Genomic DNA, 21523 nt, shown 5'->3' with positions numbered 1-21523 from the left:
ACTCATTAAAATGAGCATGAATACCATACCCTCAGAAGAAGCAGTTTTGAAACACAGTTAAGTGTTAGCAATTATGTTTTGCTTTAAAAGAATTATGAAGGAAATACCATAATGTTGAATTTGTTGAATACGAAAGACAGGAAAAATTGTCATGTTTCCTGTTGCTCTTTTATAAACACTGGAAACAAATTTATTATACTAGTTGCATATGCTTTATAAATTTGATGACATTAGTCTTTTGATGAAAAAAATGTTAGAATAACAAGATACTTGGAACATGCTAGAAAAGGGACTTTGTATGTAAATTTGTCTTTTTTTCTTAATATTATACTTTTATTCTTTCAAAAATTATTTACATTGCTGGATTAACCTTAAGGCCAACAAATGAAAACCACGATCTCAGCTGGCCACGATAACTGCCTCCTCCAAATTTCTATAGTATATATTGTCTGTAGTGCTTATTAGGCCTGGCTTTTACATGTTTTAAATTAATTTGGCTGGTATGGTGGCTTTCTTCTCCAAATAATATTTAGGATCCTAAAAAATATTAAATATACCTTAAATGTATTAGCATCACAGTAATCAGCATCAAGTTTTGCACATAGGGCTGAGCACGGTGGCTCACTCCTATAATCCCAGCACTATGGGCGGTCGAGGTAGGTGGATCACTTGAGGTCAGGGGTTTGAGACCAGCTTGGCCAACATGGTGAAACCCCATCTCTACTAAAAATACAAAAAATTAGCTGGGCATGGTGGCTCACACCCGTATTCTTAGCGACTTGGGAGGCTGAGGTAGGAGAATCACTTGAACCCGGGAGACAGAGATTGCAGTGAGCCAAGATTGCACCTCTACACTTCAGCCTGTGCAACAGAGCGAGACTCCGTCTCAAAAAAAAAAAAAATTAATTAATTTTTTTGAAAAAGTTTTGCATGTAGTATAGGAATGTCAATAAATACTGATTAATAGGTCAAATGTTTGCTCTTCCTTCTTTGTAACTGTCTAGTTATATTAAAAATATAGCACACACTAAGTTATGTTTAAATTTGTTAATATTGTTCTCAACATTTACAAGGACAGTCTTCAACAAATGGTGCTGTGGGCTGTGTGTAGTGGCTCACGCCTGTAATCCCAGCACTTTGGGAGGCCAAGGCAGGTGGATCACCTGAGGTCAGGAGTTCAAGACCAGCCAGACCAACATGGTGAAACCCCACATCTACTGAAAATATAAAACTTAGCTGGGCATGCTGGTGGGGGCCTGTAATTGCGGCTACTTGGAAAGCTGAGGCAGAAGAATCGCTTGAGCCCGGGAGGTAGAGGTTGCAATGAGCTGAGATCACACCATTGCACTCCAACCTGAGCAACAGAGCAACACTCTGTCTCAAAGAAAAAAAAAAAAAGTGGAGGGGCAGTGGGCTGGAAAAACTGAATATCCACATGCAAAAGAATGAACGTGGACCCTTACCTTACACCCTATGTAAGAATTAATTCACTGGGTGCGGTGGCTCACGCCTGTAATCCCAGCACTTTGGGAGGCCAAGGCAGGCGGAGCATGAGGTCAGGAGTTCAAGACCAGCCTGGCCAACATAGTGAAATGCTGTCTGTACTAAAAATACAAAAAAATTAGCTGGGCATGGTGGCGGGCGCCTGTAGTCCCAACTACTTGAGAGCCTGAGGCAGGTGGATCACTTGAGGTTGGGTGTTCAAAACCAGCCTGGCCAACGTGGTGAAAGTTTGTCTCTACTAAAAATACAGAAATTATCCGGGCATGGTGGCGCATGTCTGTAATCCCAGCTACTCAGGAGGCTAAGGCAGTAGAATCACTTGAACCCGGGAGGCAGAGGTTGCAGTGAGCTGAGATCGTGTCACTGCACTTCAGCCTGGGCAACAGGGTGAGACTCTGTCTCCAAAACAATATAAATTAATTAATTAAATAAATAAAAACTTTTTTTTTTTTTTTTTTAAGACAGAGTTTGTCGCTCTTGTTGCCCAGGCTGGAGTGCAATGGCACAATCTCACTCACTGCAGCCTCCGCCTCCCGGGTTCAAGTGCTTCTGCCTCAGCCTCCTGAGTAGCTGGGATTATGGGCATGCGCCACCATGCCCGGCTAATTTTTTTGTATTTTTGGTAGAGACAGGGTTTCTCGATGAAAAAGATAGATTTTTTTTAAATTCCTGCTCTCCAGATTTTTATCATTAAACTTACATTTCTTAATATAAAAGCACCATGCTAGGCCGGGCGCGGTGGCTCAAGCCTGTAATCCCAGCACTTTGGGAGGCCGAGACGGGCGGATCACGAGGTCAGGAGATCGAGACCATCCTGGCTAACACGGTGAAACCCCGTCTCTACTAAAAATACAAAAAACTAGCCGGGCGAGGTGGCGGGCGCCTGTAGTCCCAGCTACTCCGGAGGCTGAGGCAGGAGAATGGCATGAACCCGGGAGGCGGAGCTTGCAGTGAGCTGAGATCCGGCCACTGCAGTCCAGCCCGGGCTACAGAGCAAGACTCCGTCTCAAAAAAAAAAATAATAAAAAAAAATAATAATAAAAAAAATAAATAAAAGCACCATGCTGCAGATTTGCTTGTGAGTCCACTTGACAAAATGTTTTTTCCCCACCTCACCCAACAAAACTTTTTAAAAGTACAAATTCAGAATTTTTGTCTTCCCTAAAATCTTTGAATAAAATTAGCACCCCAAGAAGATGTTGTGTTACCAGTTGGTTTGCATATTTTGTGCGTATTAAATTCTTCTCTAGTTCAAGAAGGATTGAAGAGTAATACATTTGTATGTAGTAGATGGTTTGGAGGAGAGCTTTCTGAATTATTGGTTGACTATACATACCACTTATTTTGCAATAAGGAAGCCAGTCATTCTCTCTCCTTAATTAAACTTAGGCTGACAGTTTTTAGTGTTCCAACAATTTATGTTTTGTTTTACATATAAACAGATGTAAACAGGCTGACAGTTTTTAGTGTTCCAACAATTTATGTTTTGTTTTGCATATAAACAAATGTAAAGAATTTTGTATTTGTGTCTTATACAAATATATATTTGAATTTTGTAGAGAATCATAAAATTGTTTTGTAAGGATTATGAAATGATGAGACTTCAATATCTAATTTGAGATAAATAAATGTCTGTGTCTAGGGTATAATGTGTTTTGGGACACCTGCCTGGATGACTAAATTCCCTTGTATTTATTTGCATAATTAGAGAGTACTGACTCATGATTCCCATTGTTTCTTGCTAATGTGGGAAAACACGAGGAGAATTAAACTAAAATATAACAGTAAATATAGTCAACTACGTGTAAGACAGTATACAGCTCTTGATTTCATTTCAGTCCATTATGTCATCTGGGATCAGCTTCAAGATAATTGAGAAGAGAATGAGAAAGGGTATAGATACAACAATATAAACTATTAGTTAATATTAGCTGAAGTTAAGTGAGAGTATATTAAATTCATTTTATAATTCTCTGCACCTTTGGAAAATCTCCCATAGAAAAAAGTAGGACAGAAAGTGTAACATTTTATTCAAAACATGAACTTCTCCTAAGTTCAAATGTTAAGTCAAATGTTTAACAGTTCTGAAAGCAATCATGTGATTCAAACTCATGACAAATTTCCTTAAAGTTAAGAAGGAAGTAACTTTTCCTTGTCACTAATTTAGTTACCCTGAGATATAGTTTATATCAGAAAAAGATAAATACTTGATCTTTATTATACCAATTTTTAAAATAATAAGTTGGTTCTCTAGCATCCTCCAACGTTGTCCAACATTACCGATTTGTGTGTGTGTGTGTGTGTGTTTTTTTTTTTTAGACAGAGTCTCACTCTGTTACCCAGGCTAGAGTGTAGTAGCTTGATCACAGCTCATGGCAGCCTGGACCTCCTGGGCCCAGGTGATCCTCCCACCTCAGCCTCCCAAGTAGCTGGGACCACAAGTGCATAATTTTTTGTAGAAACAGTCTCATTATGTTGCCTAGGCTGGTCTTGAACTCATGTACATAAGCAATACGCCTACCTCAGCCTCCCAAAGTTCTGGGATTATGGGTGTGAGCCATGACGTCTGACCAACTTTTCTTGTTTAGCAATATATATGATTTGGTTTTTGCCTATATCCATGTATATATGTCTCTCCTGCCTTCTCTCTCTGTTTTTTGACTAAATATAGGCTTAATCTTTTGGCAGTTAAGTATTCTTTTTCTCTTTTTTTGGTGATAGAGTCTTGCTTTGTCACCCATAAGCTCACTGCAACCTCTGCCTCCTGGGTTCAAGCAATTCTCATGCCTCAGACTCCCAGGTAGCTGGGACTACAGGTGTGCACCATCACGCCCAGCTAATTTCTTGTATTATAGTAGAGACGGGGTTTCGCCATGTTGCCCAGACAACTGTTCTGAAACTCCTGAGCTTAGGCAATCCACCCGCCTCGTCCTCCCAAAGTGCTGGGATTCCAGGCATGAGGCATTGCGCCTGGACTCTTTCAAAATTCTTGTTTCAAGTGTGGATAATGTAGTTACACATGGAAATTGTTGGTTCCACCCATTGTGAATACAAAATGTTTGAATTTGATTTGGTCCCTTGGGAATTCTTTTTGAGGCATTTGGAGGCAGAACCATAAGACAGAGCAAACTGAAATGCTTAACATTGCTTTTTAAGAACTAGCAGAGCTTTTTCATTCACTGTGTATGGCTCAAAGTTGAGAATTTCCCTAGAGACTATGTGCCTGTTGCATTATTAATTATCCTGTGTTTAAGCCATTTAAGTCCAAACCAAGTTACTAGTTCATAAACCTTTGTTTTCCTTATCTTTAATGTCACAGCGGGTCACGGTGGCTCATGCCTGTGATCCTAGCACTTTGAGAGGCAAGGTGGGAGGATTACTTGAGCCCAGGAATTCAAGACCAGCCTGGGCAACATAGTGAGACCTCATCTCTTTAAAAAAAAAAAAAAAAAAAAAAAAAAACAGAAAACAGAAATCCTGGTTGGGCACACTGGCTCACACCTATAATCCCAGCACTTTGGGAAACCAAGGCATGAGGATCACTTGAGCCCAAGAGTTCGAGACCAGCCCTGGCAACATAGCAGGACCTCGTCTCTACAAAAAAGAAAATTTTTTGAGACAGAGTCTTGCTCTCTTACTCGGGCTGGCACGATCTTGGCTCACTGCAACCTCCGCCTCCCAGGTTCAAGCATTCTCCTGCCTCAGCCCCAAAATTTTTTTTAAAACTAGCTGAGCAGCCGAGCACGGTGGCTCATACCTGTAATCCCAGCACTTTAGGAGGCTGAGGCTGAGGTGGGTGGATCATGATGTCAGGAGTTCAAGACCAGCCTGACCAAGATGGTAAACCCCCATCTCTACTAAAACTACAAAATTAGCCAGGTGCAGTGGCAGGCACCTGTAATCCCAGCTACTCAGGAGGCTGAGGCAGGAGAATCGCTTGAACCCAAGTGGCAGAGGTTGGAGTGAGCCAAGATAGCACCACTGCACTCCAGCCTGGGTGACAGAGTGACACTCCGTCTCTAAAAAAAGCTAGCTGAGCGTGGTAGCATATCCATATAGTTCCAGCTATTCAGGGGGCTGAGGTGGGATCACTTGAGCCTGAGCCTGGGTGGTTGAGGCTGCGGTGAGTTATGATCGTGCAACTGCACTTTAGCCTGGTGACAGAGAGAGACACTATCTCTAAAGAAAAGGAAAAAGTTGGGCCGGGCGCAGTGGCTCACGCCTATAATCCCAGCACTTTGGGAGGCGGAGGCGGGCGGATCAAGAGATCAAGACCATCCTGGCTAAAATGGTGAAACCCCGTCTCTGCTAAAAATACAAAAAATTATCTGGACGAGGTGGCGGGCGCCTGTAGTCCCAGCTACTCAGGAGACTGAGGCAGGAGAATGGCGTGAGCCCGGGGGGCGGAGCCTGCAGTGAGCCGAGATCGCGCCACTGCACTCCAGCCTGGGTAACAGGACGAACAGACATTGTATCTCATGATAGAAATACACACACACACAAAAAGGAAAAAGTCCACCAAGTGAGTAGAATATGAGTCAATGTCATGAGGAAATAAACATTTTTCCTGTAGTGAAAACTTACTTGCTGGGTGCGGTGGCTCACACCTGTAATCCCAGCACTTTCGAAGGCCAAGGTGGGTGGATCACCTAAAGTCAGGAGTTCAAGACCAGCCTGGCCAACATAGTTAAACCCCGACTCTACTAAAAATACAAGAATTAGCTGGACCTGGTGGCACATACCTGTAGCCCCAGCTACTGGGGCAGCTGAGGCAGGAGAATTGCCAAGATTGTGCCACTGCACTCAAGCCTTTGTGACAGAGTGAGAGCCATCTAAAAAAAAAAAAGAAAAGAAAAGAAAAAGAAAACTTATTTATCCTGGGCTGGGCGCGGTGGCTCACGCCTGTAATCCCAGCACTTTGGGAGGCCGAGACGGGCGGATCACGAAGTCAGGAGATCGAGACCATCCTGGCCAACACGGTGAAACCCCATCTCTACTAAAAATACAAAAAAAAATTAGCTGGGCGTGGTGGCGGCGCCTGTGGTCACAGTTACTCGGGAGACTGAGGCAGGAGAATGGTGTGAACCCGGGAGGCGGAGCTTGCAGTGAGCTGAGATCTGGCCACTGCACTCCAGCCTGGGCGGCAGAGCCAGACTCCATCTCAAAAAAAAAAAAAAGAAAACTTATTCATCCTAATGTTTAGTTTTCAAAGGGCTTCCTGACCACAATTTGTTAAAAGTTTTAACTCAACAGAAGAAACGCTGTATTTAAATTAAAGCAACTTCTGAAGTTCCAGAAGATTTCCTAGAAAATTTTTATCTATACTGTTGAATTTTTTTTTTTTTTTTTTTTTTTTTTTTGAGACGGAGTCTCGCTCTGTCGCCCAGGCTGGAGTGCAGTGGCCGGATCTCAGCTCACTGCAAGCTCCGCCTCACCGGTTTACGCCATTCTCCTACCTGCCTCAGCCTCCCGAGTAGCTGGGGCTACAGGCGCCCGCCACCTCGCCCGGCTAGTTTTTTGTATTTTTTAATAGAGACGGGGTTTCACCGTGTTAGCCAGGGTGGGTTTCACCGTGTTAGCCAGGGTGGTCTCGATTTCCTGACCTCGTGATCCACCCGTCTCGGCCTCCTCCCAAAGTGCTGGGGTTACAGGCTTGAGCCACCGCGCCCAGCGGTTTTTTTTTTTTTTTTTTTTTTTTTAGATAGAGGCTTGCTCTGTTGCCAGGCTGGAGTGCAGTGGTGCCATCTCAGCTCACTGCAACCTCCGCCTTCCAGATTCAAGCAATTCTCCTGCCTCAGCCTCCAAAGTAGCTGGGACTACAAGTGCACGCCACCACACTCAGCTGATTTTTGTATTTTTAGTAGAGATGGGGTTTCACCACATTGGCCAGGATGGTCCCGATCTCTTGACCTCGGGATCCGCCACCTGGGCCTCCCAAAGTGCTGGGATTACAGACGTGAGCCACCATGACCGGCCACTGGTGAATTCTTATTACCAGATCATTTAGATATCAGAAAGGTGGGGGGGCACAAATGATAAAAATAACAGAGTCTAAGTAGAGATTCTAGAGAACTAAAATTTACTTAATGTCTATGATGCGCCAGGTGTTGTCTCAAGATTTTTTTTTTTTTTCCATAGACAGGAATCTCACAATGTTGCCCAGGCTGGCCTCAAACTCCTGGGCTCAGGTGATCTTCCTGCCTCAGCATCCTGAGTAGCTATGGCTACAGGTGCGTGCCACTGTGCCTGGCTTGTCTTAAGGGTTTTATGTGTATTATCTTGCCTAGCATCAGATAGGTCAGAATTAGAGCCAGGATTCAAACTCTTATTATTTTGGTTATGTAGCATATACTTTCCCCCAATATATTGCGTCTCAAAATGCTTCTGGTGATACAGAAGAGTATGGGTTTGATCTATTAAGTGTCACCGTTGAGAACAGAACCTCATTGTAAGTATTTTGGTTTTTCACCTAGGGTATCGGTACAGCAATTGGAGAGCTGCCTCCATATTTCATGGCCAGAGCAGCTCGCCTCTCAGGTGCTGAACCAGATGATGAAGAGTATCAGGAATTTGAAGAGATGCTGGAACATGCAGAGTCTGCACAAGTAAGAACAGTGGGGATAGAAAATAGAACACTTTACTTATTCCTAAAGAGGCTATTAAGGTAAAACTGTTAGTAGTTACTCTGAAGAACAAAACTGCTAAAGTAAAAAAAAAAAAAGAAAGAAAGAAAGAAAAATACTACTTGAGATAGAATATTTAGAAAGGTCAAAATATAAAAGATAATCTTGATCTTAGAATAGAAAATTACAGAAAAATGCAATAAGACAACTCTTAATATACTAAAACACCTTGTCAGAAACTAGGGTAAATTAATGTTGCCAGTAATGTTAAGGAGCTGAAACCTGCTTTCTCCATTGTTTGTTTAGAGATATTACCAAGCAGACTGCTGCTTTGAGTCCAAAATAATAGAACTTCTGAATTAATTGTTAAACATGACATCAAAGACCAGATGTGGTAGCTCACTCCTGTAATCCCAGCACGTTGAGGACCCAAGGCAAGAGGATTGCATAAGCCCAGGAGTTTAAGGCTGCAAGTGAGCTATGATCATCCCACTGTACTCTGGCCTAAGCCACAGACCCTGTCTCTAAAAAAAAAAAAGAAAGAAAGAAATCTTACTATATGGCTGTATCTATAGTGGCCCTTTCCTCCCTTGAAAGCAGCTTCATTCTGTATTCCACAGAGTGTGCAGAGCTGCTGAAATGTTTGCTAAGGGAGTATATGAATTATATCAAATTCTTAAGTAGTTACTAAAACTTTAATAAGCAGTATGTAGTAGTATATATGACAATAGTAATAGTAGAACTTTTTCTTTCTTTGCTTCTTTCTTCCTTTTTTGTTTTTTGTTTTTTGTTTTTTTTTTTGATTCAGGGTCTCACTCTGTCACCCAGGCTGGAGTGCAGTGATGCAAAAAAATTTTTAAGCCGGGCGCAGTGGCTCACGCCTGTAATCCCAGCACTTTGGGAGGCCGAGGTGGGCGGATCACGAGGTCAGGAGATGAAGAGCATCCTGGCTAACACGGTGAAACCCCGTCTGTACTAAAAATACAAAAAATTAGCCGGGCATGGTGGCGGGTGCCTGTAGTCCCAGCTACTCGGGAGGCTGAGGCAGGAGAATGGCGTGAACCTGGGAGGCAGAGCTTGCAGTGAGCCGAGATCGTGCCACTGCACTCCAGCCTGGGCAACAGAGCCAGACTCCCTCCAAAAAATAAAAATAAAAAAATAAAAATAATTTTTAAAAAGCTTAGCTGGGCCTAGTGGCGCATGCTTGTAGTCCTAGCTACTTGGGAGGCTGAGTTGGGAGGATCTCTTGAGACTGGGAGGCAAAGATTGCAGTGAGCCCTGATTGTGCCACTGCACTCCAGCCTCGGCGACAGAATGGGAGTGTCTCAAAAAACACAAAGTTATTCACCAGCCTCAATCTCTCAAGTAGCTGGGACTACAGTTATGTACCACTATGGCCAGCTAATTTTTATTTTTTGTAGAGGCAGGGTCCCACAATGTTGCCCAGGCTGGCCTCATCTAAACTCCTGGGCTCAAGTGATCCTCCCACCTTGGCCTCCCAAAATGCTGGGGTTACAGGCATGAGCCACCACGCCTGACCTGAACTTTCTTTTTGAATAATATTTAACAATTCAAACTATTCAGCAGTTCAGTCTTTCCTTTGCCTCAGTCAGATTAATGAATGCCCTGGAGTATTCTAGACAGTGTCCTCAAGATGAGCAAGGTAAACTTTCAAAACAGAAAATTACTAAATGCTAGGCCTAGGCAAGCAATAACATAATTGGTTGAGGCTTTTTTGACCTAATCACAATCTGTGTATCAGCCTCTATCTCAATTATCTCAACAGAGTGTTTTGTTTTCAGGAAAATTCCTAAGAACAGTGTTGAAAGATTGAATCTCCATCTTCAAGTCAGATAGGCTTTTAAAAAATGCATTATTACCCAGAACTTTGGGAGGCTGAGGCAGGAGGACTGCTTGAGGCCAGAAATTCAAGACCAGCCTGGGCAACATGGCAAGATCTCATCTCTACAAAAAATGAAAAATTAGCTGCGTAGGATGGTGCATTTCTGTAGTCCCTGCTACTTGGGAGGCTAAAGCAGGAGCATTGCATGAGCCCAGGAGGTCGAGACTGCAGTGAGCTACATTTGCACTACTGTACTCTGGGCAACAGAGCAAGACCCCACCTGAAAACAAACAAACAAACAAACAAGAAGCATGATGAAATAGAATTCAACCAAGTATGGTTATAGTTTTTAATTAAATACAAAACTTTCAAATGTGAATTTAGAATAGCCAGATATAAAACAAATGAAATAAAGAGCCATGAACATCTGCTCTTTGTGAAAAGAGCAAGTTGCCCTGGTATCTGCTTTGCCTTATCTGCCAACCAAATATTATGCCTGTCATGACATCATAATGTTTATATTAATGCTAATAATTATTACAAATATAAACTTTTAAATTATTTTTAGCATTTTAAAAATCCAATATCTAATATGACCCTTGTGTTAACTCTGAGGGAGTTTGGAAAGGTACCATTCTTCTAACTTTATAGAAAACTGTAGATCTAGTTGTTACTTCCCAAATTTCACATACTTATAGGTAGAACAAAAACTCAGAATGCCAGCATTACTGGTATATTCCAATTACTGAAGCCAGTCTGTCCACAGAAGTAGATGGGTGAGACTTGTGACAACTGATAGTTCTTTGAGTTATGGCACTAACTAATGTATATCATTTAACATCTCTAAAATTCTTTTTTTATCTATATGAAATCAGCAAGTTGAAGTGGAATAAGTATAAGGTGGCTTACAGCTACACATTTTAATGCTATGACTTGGATTCCAAATGGGTATGAGAGTTATTCTCTCATAAGTAATCTAAGGTACTATGATTATTTCTCCTTTTTTAAAAAAAAAAAGCTTTTTTTCTTGGAATTAACATTTTCAAATTTGCATAATCTCTTTAAATCTCTGGCTTGCCTTCTCTCCCCTCCAACAGCTCTATAAAAACACCTCATGATAACACAAATAAAATTATATCAACTCCATTTTTTTTTTCATGAAGTGATATCTCTGGAGCCCTCCCTGCTCCGACTTCATTCTGGAATTGCTATTCAGTTGGCCTTCTGCACAGTTGCTTCTGTCTTGGTTTAGATTTATTGTCTTCCTCCTTCTTAATTTACACCCTCATTTTGCTTGAACGTATTCTGCTGTAGCTTCCTGTGAAAGGGGGAGTAAATGGAAAAATGTGATACCTTACATTCTAAACTAACATGTTCTTCATTCACAATTAATTAACTGAATATAGGATTGTGGGTTGAAAATCACTTTCTATACTTAGAATTTGGAAGGCATTGTTCAATTGTCTTCAAGTTTCTGTAATTGGTATCCAGAGGACTGATGCCCTTCTGAGTCCTCTTTATAAGCAGTCTACTTTTGTTTTGCTTGTTTGTTTTTCTCTCTAGAAGCTTTTAGGTTCATTATCTGAGGTATAGTCTTTTTAAAATGTATTCTGGGTTTGGCACGGTGGCTCACACCTGTAATCCCAGCACTTTGGGAGGCCGAGGTGGGTGGATCACCTATGGTCAGGAGTTCAAGACCAGCCTGGCCAACATGGTGAAACCCTCTCTCTACTAAAAAAAAAAAAATTAGCTGGGCATGGTAGCACGCGCCTGTAGTCCCAGCTACTTGGGAGGCTGAGACAGGAGAATTGCTTGAACCCTGGAGGCGGAGGTTGTGGTGAGCCAAGATCATGCCACTGCACTCCAGCCTGCATGACACAGCAAGACTCCATCTCAAAACAAAACAAAAAACAAATAAAATGTACTGTGATAGGTGCTCAGAAAACTTGTTCCTTAGTTTTGGGAAATATTCTTGTATTTTTTATGTGAGAGTTTTCCCTCTTTAGTCTCTATTCTTGCTTCCTGGAATTCTAGTTGCTTCAATGTTAGGCCTTCTATGCCCATCCTTTTAATTTTTTAAACCTTTTTGCTTCTAATATTTATCTCATTTTACTACCTATGAGATTTCCCAAGTTTATCTTCTAAGTCCTATATCGAAATGTTTTTCTGCTGTTACATATTTATTTTCAAAAAGCAATTTGTATGTATTTTTCAGGCATCATCTTTTCTATTTGTTCAATTTGGAGTTTGAGGCTTTCCTCAAAGCCTGATAATCCTTATTTGTCTGTTTATATGAGAATAAGACACTTAAAAGCTAAGTGGAAGCTGTGTGTGTAGAGGCCAGGTGTAGGATGGTGAGGCTTCCCTATTGTACAGTCAAGTGGCATCCAGGCTTAATATTTACTGAGAACCTCCATGTATCAGTGTCTATTGATCTTTTCTTGGGGATAGTTCAGTTTCTCCATGATGGATCCTTCAATTTCTTGCCTAGGCAATACAGACAGTCCCTGACTTACCATGGTTCGACTTATGATTGTTCACCTTTACAATGGTATGAAAGTGATATACATTCAGTACAAACCATAGGTCGAATTTTGGATTTTGATCTTTTCCCGAGCTAGCGATACGTGGTACCATACTCTCACTCAATGCCAGGTAGAGCAGTGAGCCACAGCTCCCAGTCAGCCAGGTGATCATGAGGGTAAACGTCCATACTCTGCAGTATACTGTAATTTTGCCCAACTATAGGCTAATGTAAGTCTTCTGAGGATGTCTAAGGGAGGCTAGGCTAAGCTATGATGTTTGGTAGGTTAGACATATTCAATGCATTTTTGATTTATGATGTATTCAACTACAAAGGGGTTGAGACACGTCACCCATTGTAAGTCAAAGAACATCTGTATCAGCCTTGCTGCTAACATGCTAAAGCTTGACTGGGGAAGAGTGATTAGAGATCTCCATTTAGTATGTGGACTGTTGCTTAACTCACTTTCTGTTCCATCTGTGAATACCTACACAAACACAAGCACAAGTATGTCCAGAGCCCAGAACATTCACTTTTGTCTAGAGACTATGTCTCCTACTGATATGGGAGAGAGAGTTGCCTGGCTGTGCTGAGTAGGGATGGGACCTGGGAGTCTTTTGCATTCTCCTTGTTTTCAGCCCTATGCCAGCCTCTACTGGCAGTTCTGCTGAAGAGCTCTTTTGGAGTTTTGTGGGGCAAAGTATTTTGCTTCTCTTCCATATCCCTCCCCTGTACGCTCTCGGGTATAATCTTTTCTTCTATTTGTCCTGTCCTCATTTATTAATGCTAACTTCATCAAATATTGAGTTCTCGTTTCTGTTTTCTATGTTTTGGGGTTTTTAGAACAAAGAGTATTCCAGTTGTCTATTACTGAGTAACAAATCACCTCAATATTTAGTGGTTTAAACTAAGAAAAGTCATTCGTATTGTTCACGGAGTGCAGTGAGTGCCTTGTCTCTGTGTGATATCTCTCAGGGATCCCATCCATAGCACACCCTACATTGGCTAGAATATCAGACTAGAAGACTTATTTCATTCTTTGCAGGGTTTTGATTTTAGAATTTTAAATAATGAATTTCATAAGCTTATTGCCATCTAAAAGCTCAATTCCAAAAACTAAGATCTTCTAGGATTTGATGAAGAATTCTTTATTTTATCCATATAATTTGAGCTCTTGAAGACTTTGACCATTTCTTTTCTCAGTCTTTATCTATCTACTGTTGGGGTAATAATCTTTTTCTTACATCTCTTCTGTCCCTGATTAGTTACTTTTTGAGGGGATCTTCTCTAATTCCACTTTTTCTTTGAGTCATGGAAACCAGACTGCACACAATACTTCTGTTGGTTATGAGGTTTGGCTATTTTCATCCTGCAAAGCCAATAATTAAAATCACTATTTTAAGATAAACTGTACATTTCTCAGTCCCTAATTTCATATTTGCTTATCTATATTGAAAAATCCAGTGAGCAAAATGTACACACATACTGTTTCATGTTCTTTGTTAGCAATCATATACTGTTGCCTGGTGCAGTGGCTCACACCTGTAATTCCAGCACTTTGGGAGACCAAGGCGGGCGGATCACTTGAGGTCAGGAGTTCGAGACCAGCCTGGCCAATGTGGTGAAACCCCATCTTTACCAAAAATACAGAAAATTAGCTGGGCATGGTAGTAGTACTGTGCTTACCATACCATAATGTAGCAATATTTTCTGGTGCCATCTCGGCTGACTGCAACCTCCGCCTCTTGGGTTCAAGCAACTCTCTTGCCTCAGCCTCCCAAGTAGATGGGATTACAGGCGTCCACCACCACACCTGGCTAATTTTTTGTATTTTCAGTAGAGATGGGATTTCACCATATTGGCCAGGCTGGTCTGGAACTACTGACCTCAGGTGATCCACCGGCCTGGGCCTCCCAGAGTACTGGGATTACAGGCGTGAGCCCCTGTGCCCAGCCTGATTTTTCTTTTCTTTATTCCTTTTCATGATTTTTTCACCAGTTTCCATCAATTTTGTGGCTTATTACAGATTTCAGTGGATGTGGATATAATTTTCCTTACATACTTTTTCCCAGTTACAGATAAGTTGTATAAGATTTTTAATTTTTATTTATTTGTTTATAGTTGTTTTTCAGTTGAAGGGGTGAGGGAGAATAGGTGGAAAGAGACTGTTGCGGTTTTCTGTGTTATAAATTATCTGAAAGGGTACTAATGTTTTAATTGTTGTTCAAAGGAGAGTTTCTTGCTATGGCTTGGCAAAGAAGATTTTCAATGCTTTCAATCATGAATTTGTCTTAGTCCCTTTGCTTATATTACATTTTACAGATCTGCGTATGTCTTAATTATACAAGTGCTTTTAGTAATAAAATTCTTACATTCCAGAAGTATTGTAAAGTAAAAAGTGAAAGCTCACATACCTTCTCCCCAGCATAGTAGGGTAATAATCACTGTATTCCAGACTGCTTTCTTTGCATACATAACTTTTTATAAAAATTAGAATCATACCATAAATTTTAGTCACAAGTTCCTTTTTCACAGTATCATAGACATGTGATACCGATGTTATTATAAAATTATTTTTTATTACAAAGTGATACATCTCATTGTAGAAAATTGGTGAGTGCCCTTTAGTCTTTTCTCTATAAATTTTTATATACCTAAGAGTGAAATCATATTGTTTGTTGTTTTGTGACTTGATTTGAATCTAAAAATGTGAACATTTTTCCACTCCATCAAATATTTTTACGTCTTTGCTATAACAAGTTTTTTTCTTATTACAAAGTGTGTTTATTATAATGAAATGCTGAAAATACAAATAAAAAAGAAGAAATAGAATGTTCATCTAACTGGTGCATGTATCTATTTTTTATAACGTATTTTTCATTTTCTTACTGGTTTACATATTTAAGAAGATGCTCTTTGTCATATGCTACCAGTATTTTTCCTTATTCCCAGTAGTATTTCCATGTCATTTACTGGGTATGTTTTGTTATATTTTACTTTTTTTGAGACAGAATCTCCCTGTGTCGCTATGCTAAAGTGCAGTGGCGTGATCTTGGCTCACTGCAACCTCCGCCTCCCAGGTTCAAGTGATTCTCCTGCCTCAGCCTCCCAAGTAGCTGGGATTATAGGCACATGCCACCACGCCCAGCTAATTTTTGTATTTTTAGTAGAGACAGGGTTTCACCATGTTGGCCAGGCTGGTCTCGAGCTCCCAACCTCAAGTGATCTGCCAGCCTCGGCCCCCCAAGTTTTGGGATTTCAGGCGTGAGCCACCACGCCTGGCCTGTATTTTCTTTTAATACTTTTATGGTTTTATTCTTTTATGTTTTAAGTCTTTAATCTATGAAAATATTTTTACATATGATATGATGTAGGAATCTTTTTTCTTTCTTAAGTAATTAACTAACTGTATATTGTTCCAACACTGTTTTCCAAGTGATTTTAATATCTTAGTTTAAAAGATACTGGGTTCTTATTTGCTAAGCTATAATTTTACCGACATCTTTCTAATCGCAGCTTATTGGTTATCATTTACAAATTCTTATAGTAATCAGTTTAGCAAAGATCCAGAGTTTATCTGACTTTGTTGCTGGGATCTGGTTATAGATAACGTGTACTTGGTAAAACCTCCAATTTGATAGAAGCAATAAAATATGGAAAAGTTGGGTCAACTGTAGCTAAAACAGCAAATTAAGTAAAATCAGTAACTATGAGTGGAAATTTAAATTTTAAGATTGCATGAGAATGAGTTAGAAAATATGGTTTTTTATTCTTGAAAGGAAAACCCTTTAGTAGAATAAGTTTATCAGCCAAAAAAGTAAAAAAAAAAAAAAAAAAATACACTTGGCTCTCATTGCTTTGCCATGTGCTCTCCAACTAGGTTAAATGGTGTATGTGATTTTACTAAGAAGTTGTTGTGGCCGGGCGCGGTGGCTCATGCCTGTAATCCCAACACTCTGGGAGGCTCACGCGGGTGGATCACCAGGTCAGGAGATCGAGACCATCCTGGCTAACACGGTGAAACCCTGTCTCTACTAAAAAATACAAAAAATTAGCCGGGCGTGGTGGCGGGCGCCTGTAGTCCCAGCTACTCTGGAGGCTGAGGCAGGAGAATGGCATGAACTTGGGAGGCGGAGCTCGCAGTGAGCCGAGATTGCCCCACTGCACTCCAGCCTGGGCGACACAGTGAGACTCCGTCTCAAAAAAAAAAAAAGAAAAAAGAAATTGTTGTTATGAAACAATTTTGTTTGCTTAAATTCCAGTGTTGACTAATGGTTGGATGTCATACTATAGATGTTTTAAGGGGAAAAAAAGATGATTAAAGCATTTATTTGTATTCTGATTTATTATGATACCTGCTGTATTTTTCTGAGTACAATGTTGAGATTAGGCAGTATTTTTCCACTAAGCTGACTTCCTTTTGCTCTTGGCTTTCTATCATGTTTCCACTAGATGTCTGTGAGAGGCAGACATGAATGAATGTAGCTTCCTCTGACCTTGAGCAATTTTAGCGTCATTTATAAAAGTTAGGTCTAGATAGCTGTTTATGTGCTTTGTTGACTATTTTATGCAAGGTTTAATTATTATCTTTATGATTTTCTTTTCCTTCTTGGTTCCTGTGTTCTGTTAATGTTAATCACCATCCTAACAATCGCTTTGGGTCAAAATCTGAGTCATCTGACTCCCGCCTTTCCTCCCATCCCCAGTAATTAATTCTTTAAGGCCTGTTGATTCTATCTCCATAGTATCTTATATGCCCTCTCTTCTCCCTTCCCACTACTGGTTCAGGCCTTTATTATCAACCCTTACCTAAGTATTGCCAGCGGCTTCCTAGTAGGTCTACTCTTTACTAGTTTTTTTCTCCCAATGTTTTCCCACACAAAGTAACCAAAGTAATTTTCTGAAAAATATCTCTACTTGTGGAACGTTGCTGCTCAAAAATCTGTGATGGCTCCCATTGTGTATAGAGTGAAATCTAAACTATTTAACCCAATTTTCTTCATTACTTGGCCCCAACCTACAACTATTTCTGATTTCCCTTTAACAGTTTTTTATCCTCTGCATTGATGGTTTTCAAGCTGAACTTTAAAAAGCTGCTAGAATACCCATTCAACATCAAAAATTGTGTGTGTGTGTGTGTGTGTGTGTGTGTGTGTGTGTGTGTGTGTAATTAGAAGGAGGGAAGGAGAGAAGGAGGGAGGGAGGAAGAGGGAGAGAGATTTCTTTTAATTAAAGAACTCTGAAGTTTTTAAGTTTAAAAATTACTGACCTGATCATTTGCAATAATTTAACTTTTTCCTCCACCACTATGCGGTATTGTTCTTTTTCATAACTTTACTTAGTGTGTCATTTCTTCCCATCTGCATGTCTACTTTTTAATTTTCTTACCTTTTGATTTATGTGCTGCTGGCTTCTTTGTGAACTATTTTATGATTCCCTTCCTACCCCTACCTCACCCCCTTCACTCCTCTCAAATTGTCTCTGAATTCCTATCTCAGCCCAGCTATGTCTTTCTTGTGTCACTTATCACATTCTACCTTCTTTTAAAACTATTTATAGACTTTTCTTATCTCTCTAGGAGTCTATAAAGTCCTTCAGAAGGGGGCTTAAAAATGTATGTAGTTTCAACAATGCCCGCCTACTCTTGCACATACTACTCATGCAGTGGATACTTTGAATAGATGATGAAATAACAGTAAAAAAAAGTGTAGCATTACATGAAACATGTCCGTTAATATTCAGTCTTATTTTGCTGCAAAATGTAAAATGTAATTGAACACCAGTAATTTTACAAAGAAAGGAAGATTTAACTGTTTTGCATCTTTGAGTTTAATAGTCATCTGAGAGCAATTGTCATCTGAAGATAATGTAAAAGACACTAAGTTAAATGACTTGCAAATTTTTTTAATTTTTAAAATTTTTTTAGACTTGGAAATTTTAATTCACATTGAGTAAAACAACTTTTGTAAAATTATATACTTTATACTTTAGAAATAAATGAAGATTCTTGTGATTTGTTTATTCTCTAAGCTATATAACCAAAAAGGAAAATTAAAGATACTTTAGGAATAAAAGAATTTGAAAAATAAAAGAACTTATTTGCATGATGTGTCCTGAAAAATTAGGGCAGCCAGTATTACTGAAATAATGGAGGAGTCTGGGAGTGGTTGTGGTAGTTTTGTATTTAAAGCTTACACAATAGAGGAGAAATGTTGTTGTACATATTTACTTACAAGAATATGTTTTGAATAAGTTTACTTTCCTAAATGCCATCTGTTTTAATGACCTGCTACTTGGATTCTTTCTCACAGTGTTAGGTTGCTGACTATGTGAAATTTCCTGCTGCTTCTTACTGCTATCAGAATAGGAAATTTAAAATTAAATCAGAAACGTAAAAGTCTTAAAACTTCACGTTTTCAAAGAATATCGTGAAAACATATTCAGGCTCATACCTGTAATCCCAGCACTTTGGGAGGCCAAGGCAGGTGAATCATTTGAGGTCAGGGGTTCAAGACCAGCCTGGCCAACATGGTGAAACCTTGTATCTACTAAAAATACAAAAATTAGCTGGGCATGATGGCAGGCACATGTAATCCCAGCTAGTTGGGAGGCTGACGCAGGAGAATTGCTTGAACCTGAGAGACGGAGGTTCCAGTGAACCGAGATCACACCACTGCACTCCACCCTAGGTGACAGAGTGAGATTCCATCTCAAGAAAAAAGAATATGAGTTTTTTTTCCTCTATTTTCCTATCAATTAGCTTGTCTTTCTGTTGAGTATTGTTCATGAGTCTGCAGACCATTTTAGGCTGAATGTTTCCCCAAAGGCTATTTTGTAGTTTCAGAATTTAATCTTATTTTAAGGGAACATTTTTAGGTTCTATTTAGGACTATAGTAATTAAAGTAATTAATACTCAATAATTGCTACCTACTCTGTATATTGAAGCTAAATCCCCAAATTGAGTTTTAATACTAGCATCTTTTACCTTACTAATTTGTATTAAATTTAAGGCTGAAAAAAGTCTTATTTTTTAGCTTAATAGGATCTTTGTCCTTTTCAGAAGTTTCTAGCTATTTACATTATTTTACTAGTGAAAATATGAAACCAAAAAACAGTTTATCCATTGTAATGGTAGTTCTCATTCTTATGACCAATGCTTTTTTTTTAATGTAGTAAAATAAAATAGACATTTATCTAGTGAACATCCCTTTCCAAAGTATAGGGTCAAAGTGAAGGATTCTTTTGATAATGATAGAATATGTGTTTGATCATTTGAGTTTAAAGACTATGGGAAAGGAATTGATAAGATTATTTACATACTCACGAAAAAGTGCTTTGGCGTTCCACTAATGCTATTCTCTTAAGCACATTTTCCTATGAAGTGTGTGCAGTTGCAGTTGCCTACACTGTGTCAATGCCTGCCAGTTTTTCCTGCTATGAAGTTTTTCCTTTACATATACAGATTCATGAAAGAGTTTATGGTGTAGATGATCTGAAACTAAACAGGACACATTTTCATACACTTTAGTACCATTTGAACACTCCGGGTGTCAATTGTTGCTGGGACCTGTTTTTGACTCTGATGAACCTTTACTGGTTGTGGTTTATCTGGCCATCACATGACTTCTCTGAAAATTCCCCCTCCCCTTCATTTCCAGTAAACTGTTTGAGCAGGAGTGAGTCACAGTGAAACCAGCTTCCCTGTAACCACAGGGCTTGTTAAAGAATTTGTCAACGTGGACTCTAGAGGGTTTGCATTAAGCTTTGCAGTAACTGTTATGGTTTGTGTTCCGTCAGGAGTTCCACAGAAAAGCTTCCTGCTTGCAGGATCTCTTGCTTGTTTGCAAAGAGTTAAACTGATAAACTTTACCGTAGTGAATATGAGAGACACATGTTAAACACACTTCTTTATCATTAAAGGCATTGTCAAAACTACCAAGAATTAGTGTAGTTTCTCTTTTCATAATCAACCAACCACACCCCAATAATGTTTAGTTTTTGAAAAGGCGGGCCTGGTAGATAGTCTTTCATAGTTGGCTCATGATTTTATCACAAAGTACCATCAAAATTAAGCAATTTTAAGTGGTCTTGATCGATTCTGTTGCAGGATATTTTGACTATTCACGCAGTTAGGTGTGGGTACCAAAGGTAACTTACTTGCATTTTATTCATCAAGAAAAGGTAGCACTTAGAGTAATTCTGGAGTTGTAGTGTCTGAGCACACTTAGCATGATTTATAGTGGAATTCTTCATGCCCCTTTTACTTGCTTTCTCTAGAAGCATTTACTTTATTTTGAACTCTTGCTACCTCACTCACAGACTTTAATCTTTCTCCCTTTTAATTTCTTCTATTTCTTTAACTCATTCACATATTATCAACAAGGAAAGACAGTTGCAATGTGATGCAAGCTGTTAATTGAATGGTCAATGGGAAACTTGTCTTCTCACCATACATTCCCGAGTTCATTTCTTTTTACATGCACATTACTGTATTTAGCCTTGTCACCTTTAGCTGGACTTACTTATTTAAAAAATTAATTTAGGCCAGGCACAATGGCTCATGCCTGTAATCCCAGCACTTTGGGGGGTCAAGGCGGGTGGATCACCTGAGGTCAGGAGTTTGAGACCAGCTTGGCCAACATGGTGAAACCCCATCTCTACTAAAAATACAAAAATTAGTCAGGCGTGGTGGCAGGCGCCTGTAATCCTAGCTACTCAGGAGGCCAAGGCATGAGAATCGCTTGAACCAGGGAAGCAGAGGATGCAGTGAGCTGAGATCGCGCCACTACACTGCAGCCTGGGTGACAGAGTGAACTTTGTCTCAAAAAAATAATAATAATAATTAATTTAGTGAAAACTTTTAAACTCAACCTCCTAAAAATTACTTTTATTCTGCTTACACTTTTGTAACAAAATAGGAAAAACATTCTAGAAAATGTTGAAGCTAGTTATTCCTCACAGGAAAAAAATATACAATAATGAAGTTTAAAATTGTTTATGTTCTAACCATGCTGTCAGTCATCAAACTA

General features: G+C 39.6%; 1 protein-coding gene across 1 annotated transcript in view; it reads left to right on the top strand.

The window, feature by feature from the left end:
- VMP1 (vacuole membrane protein 1) overlaps positions 1-21523 on the top strand; it is a 135384-nt gene that overhangs the window by 57560 nt on the left and 56301 nt on the right. The window contains exon 7 of the mRNA XM_008011244.3: positions 7977-8108. Coding sequence (XP_008009435.1) covers positions 7977-8108 — 132 coding nt within the window. The remainder of the gene's footprint in view (positions 1-7976; positions 8109-21523) is intronic.

The sequence above is a fragment of the Chlorocebus sabaeus genome, chromosome 16 (genome assembly GCF_047675955.1).
Source record: "Chlorocebus sabaeus isolate Y175 chromosome 16, mChlSab1.0.hap1, whole genome shotgun sequence".
Taxonomy (NCBI): Eukaryota; Metazoa; Chordata; class Mammalia; order Primates; family Cercopithecidae; genus Chlorocebus; species Chlorocebus sabaeus.
This window is presented reverse-complemented; position numbering and strand designations above follow the sequence as displayed.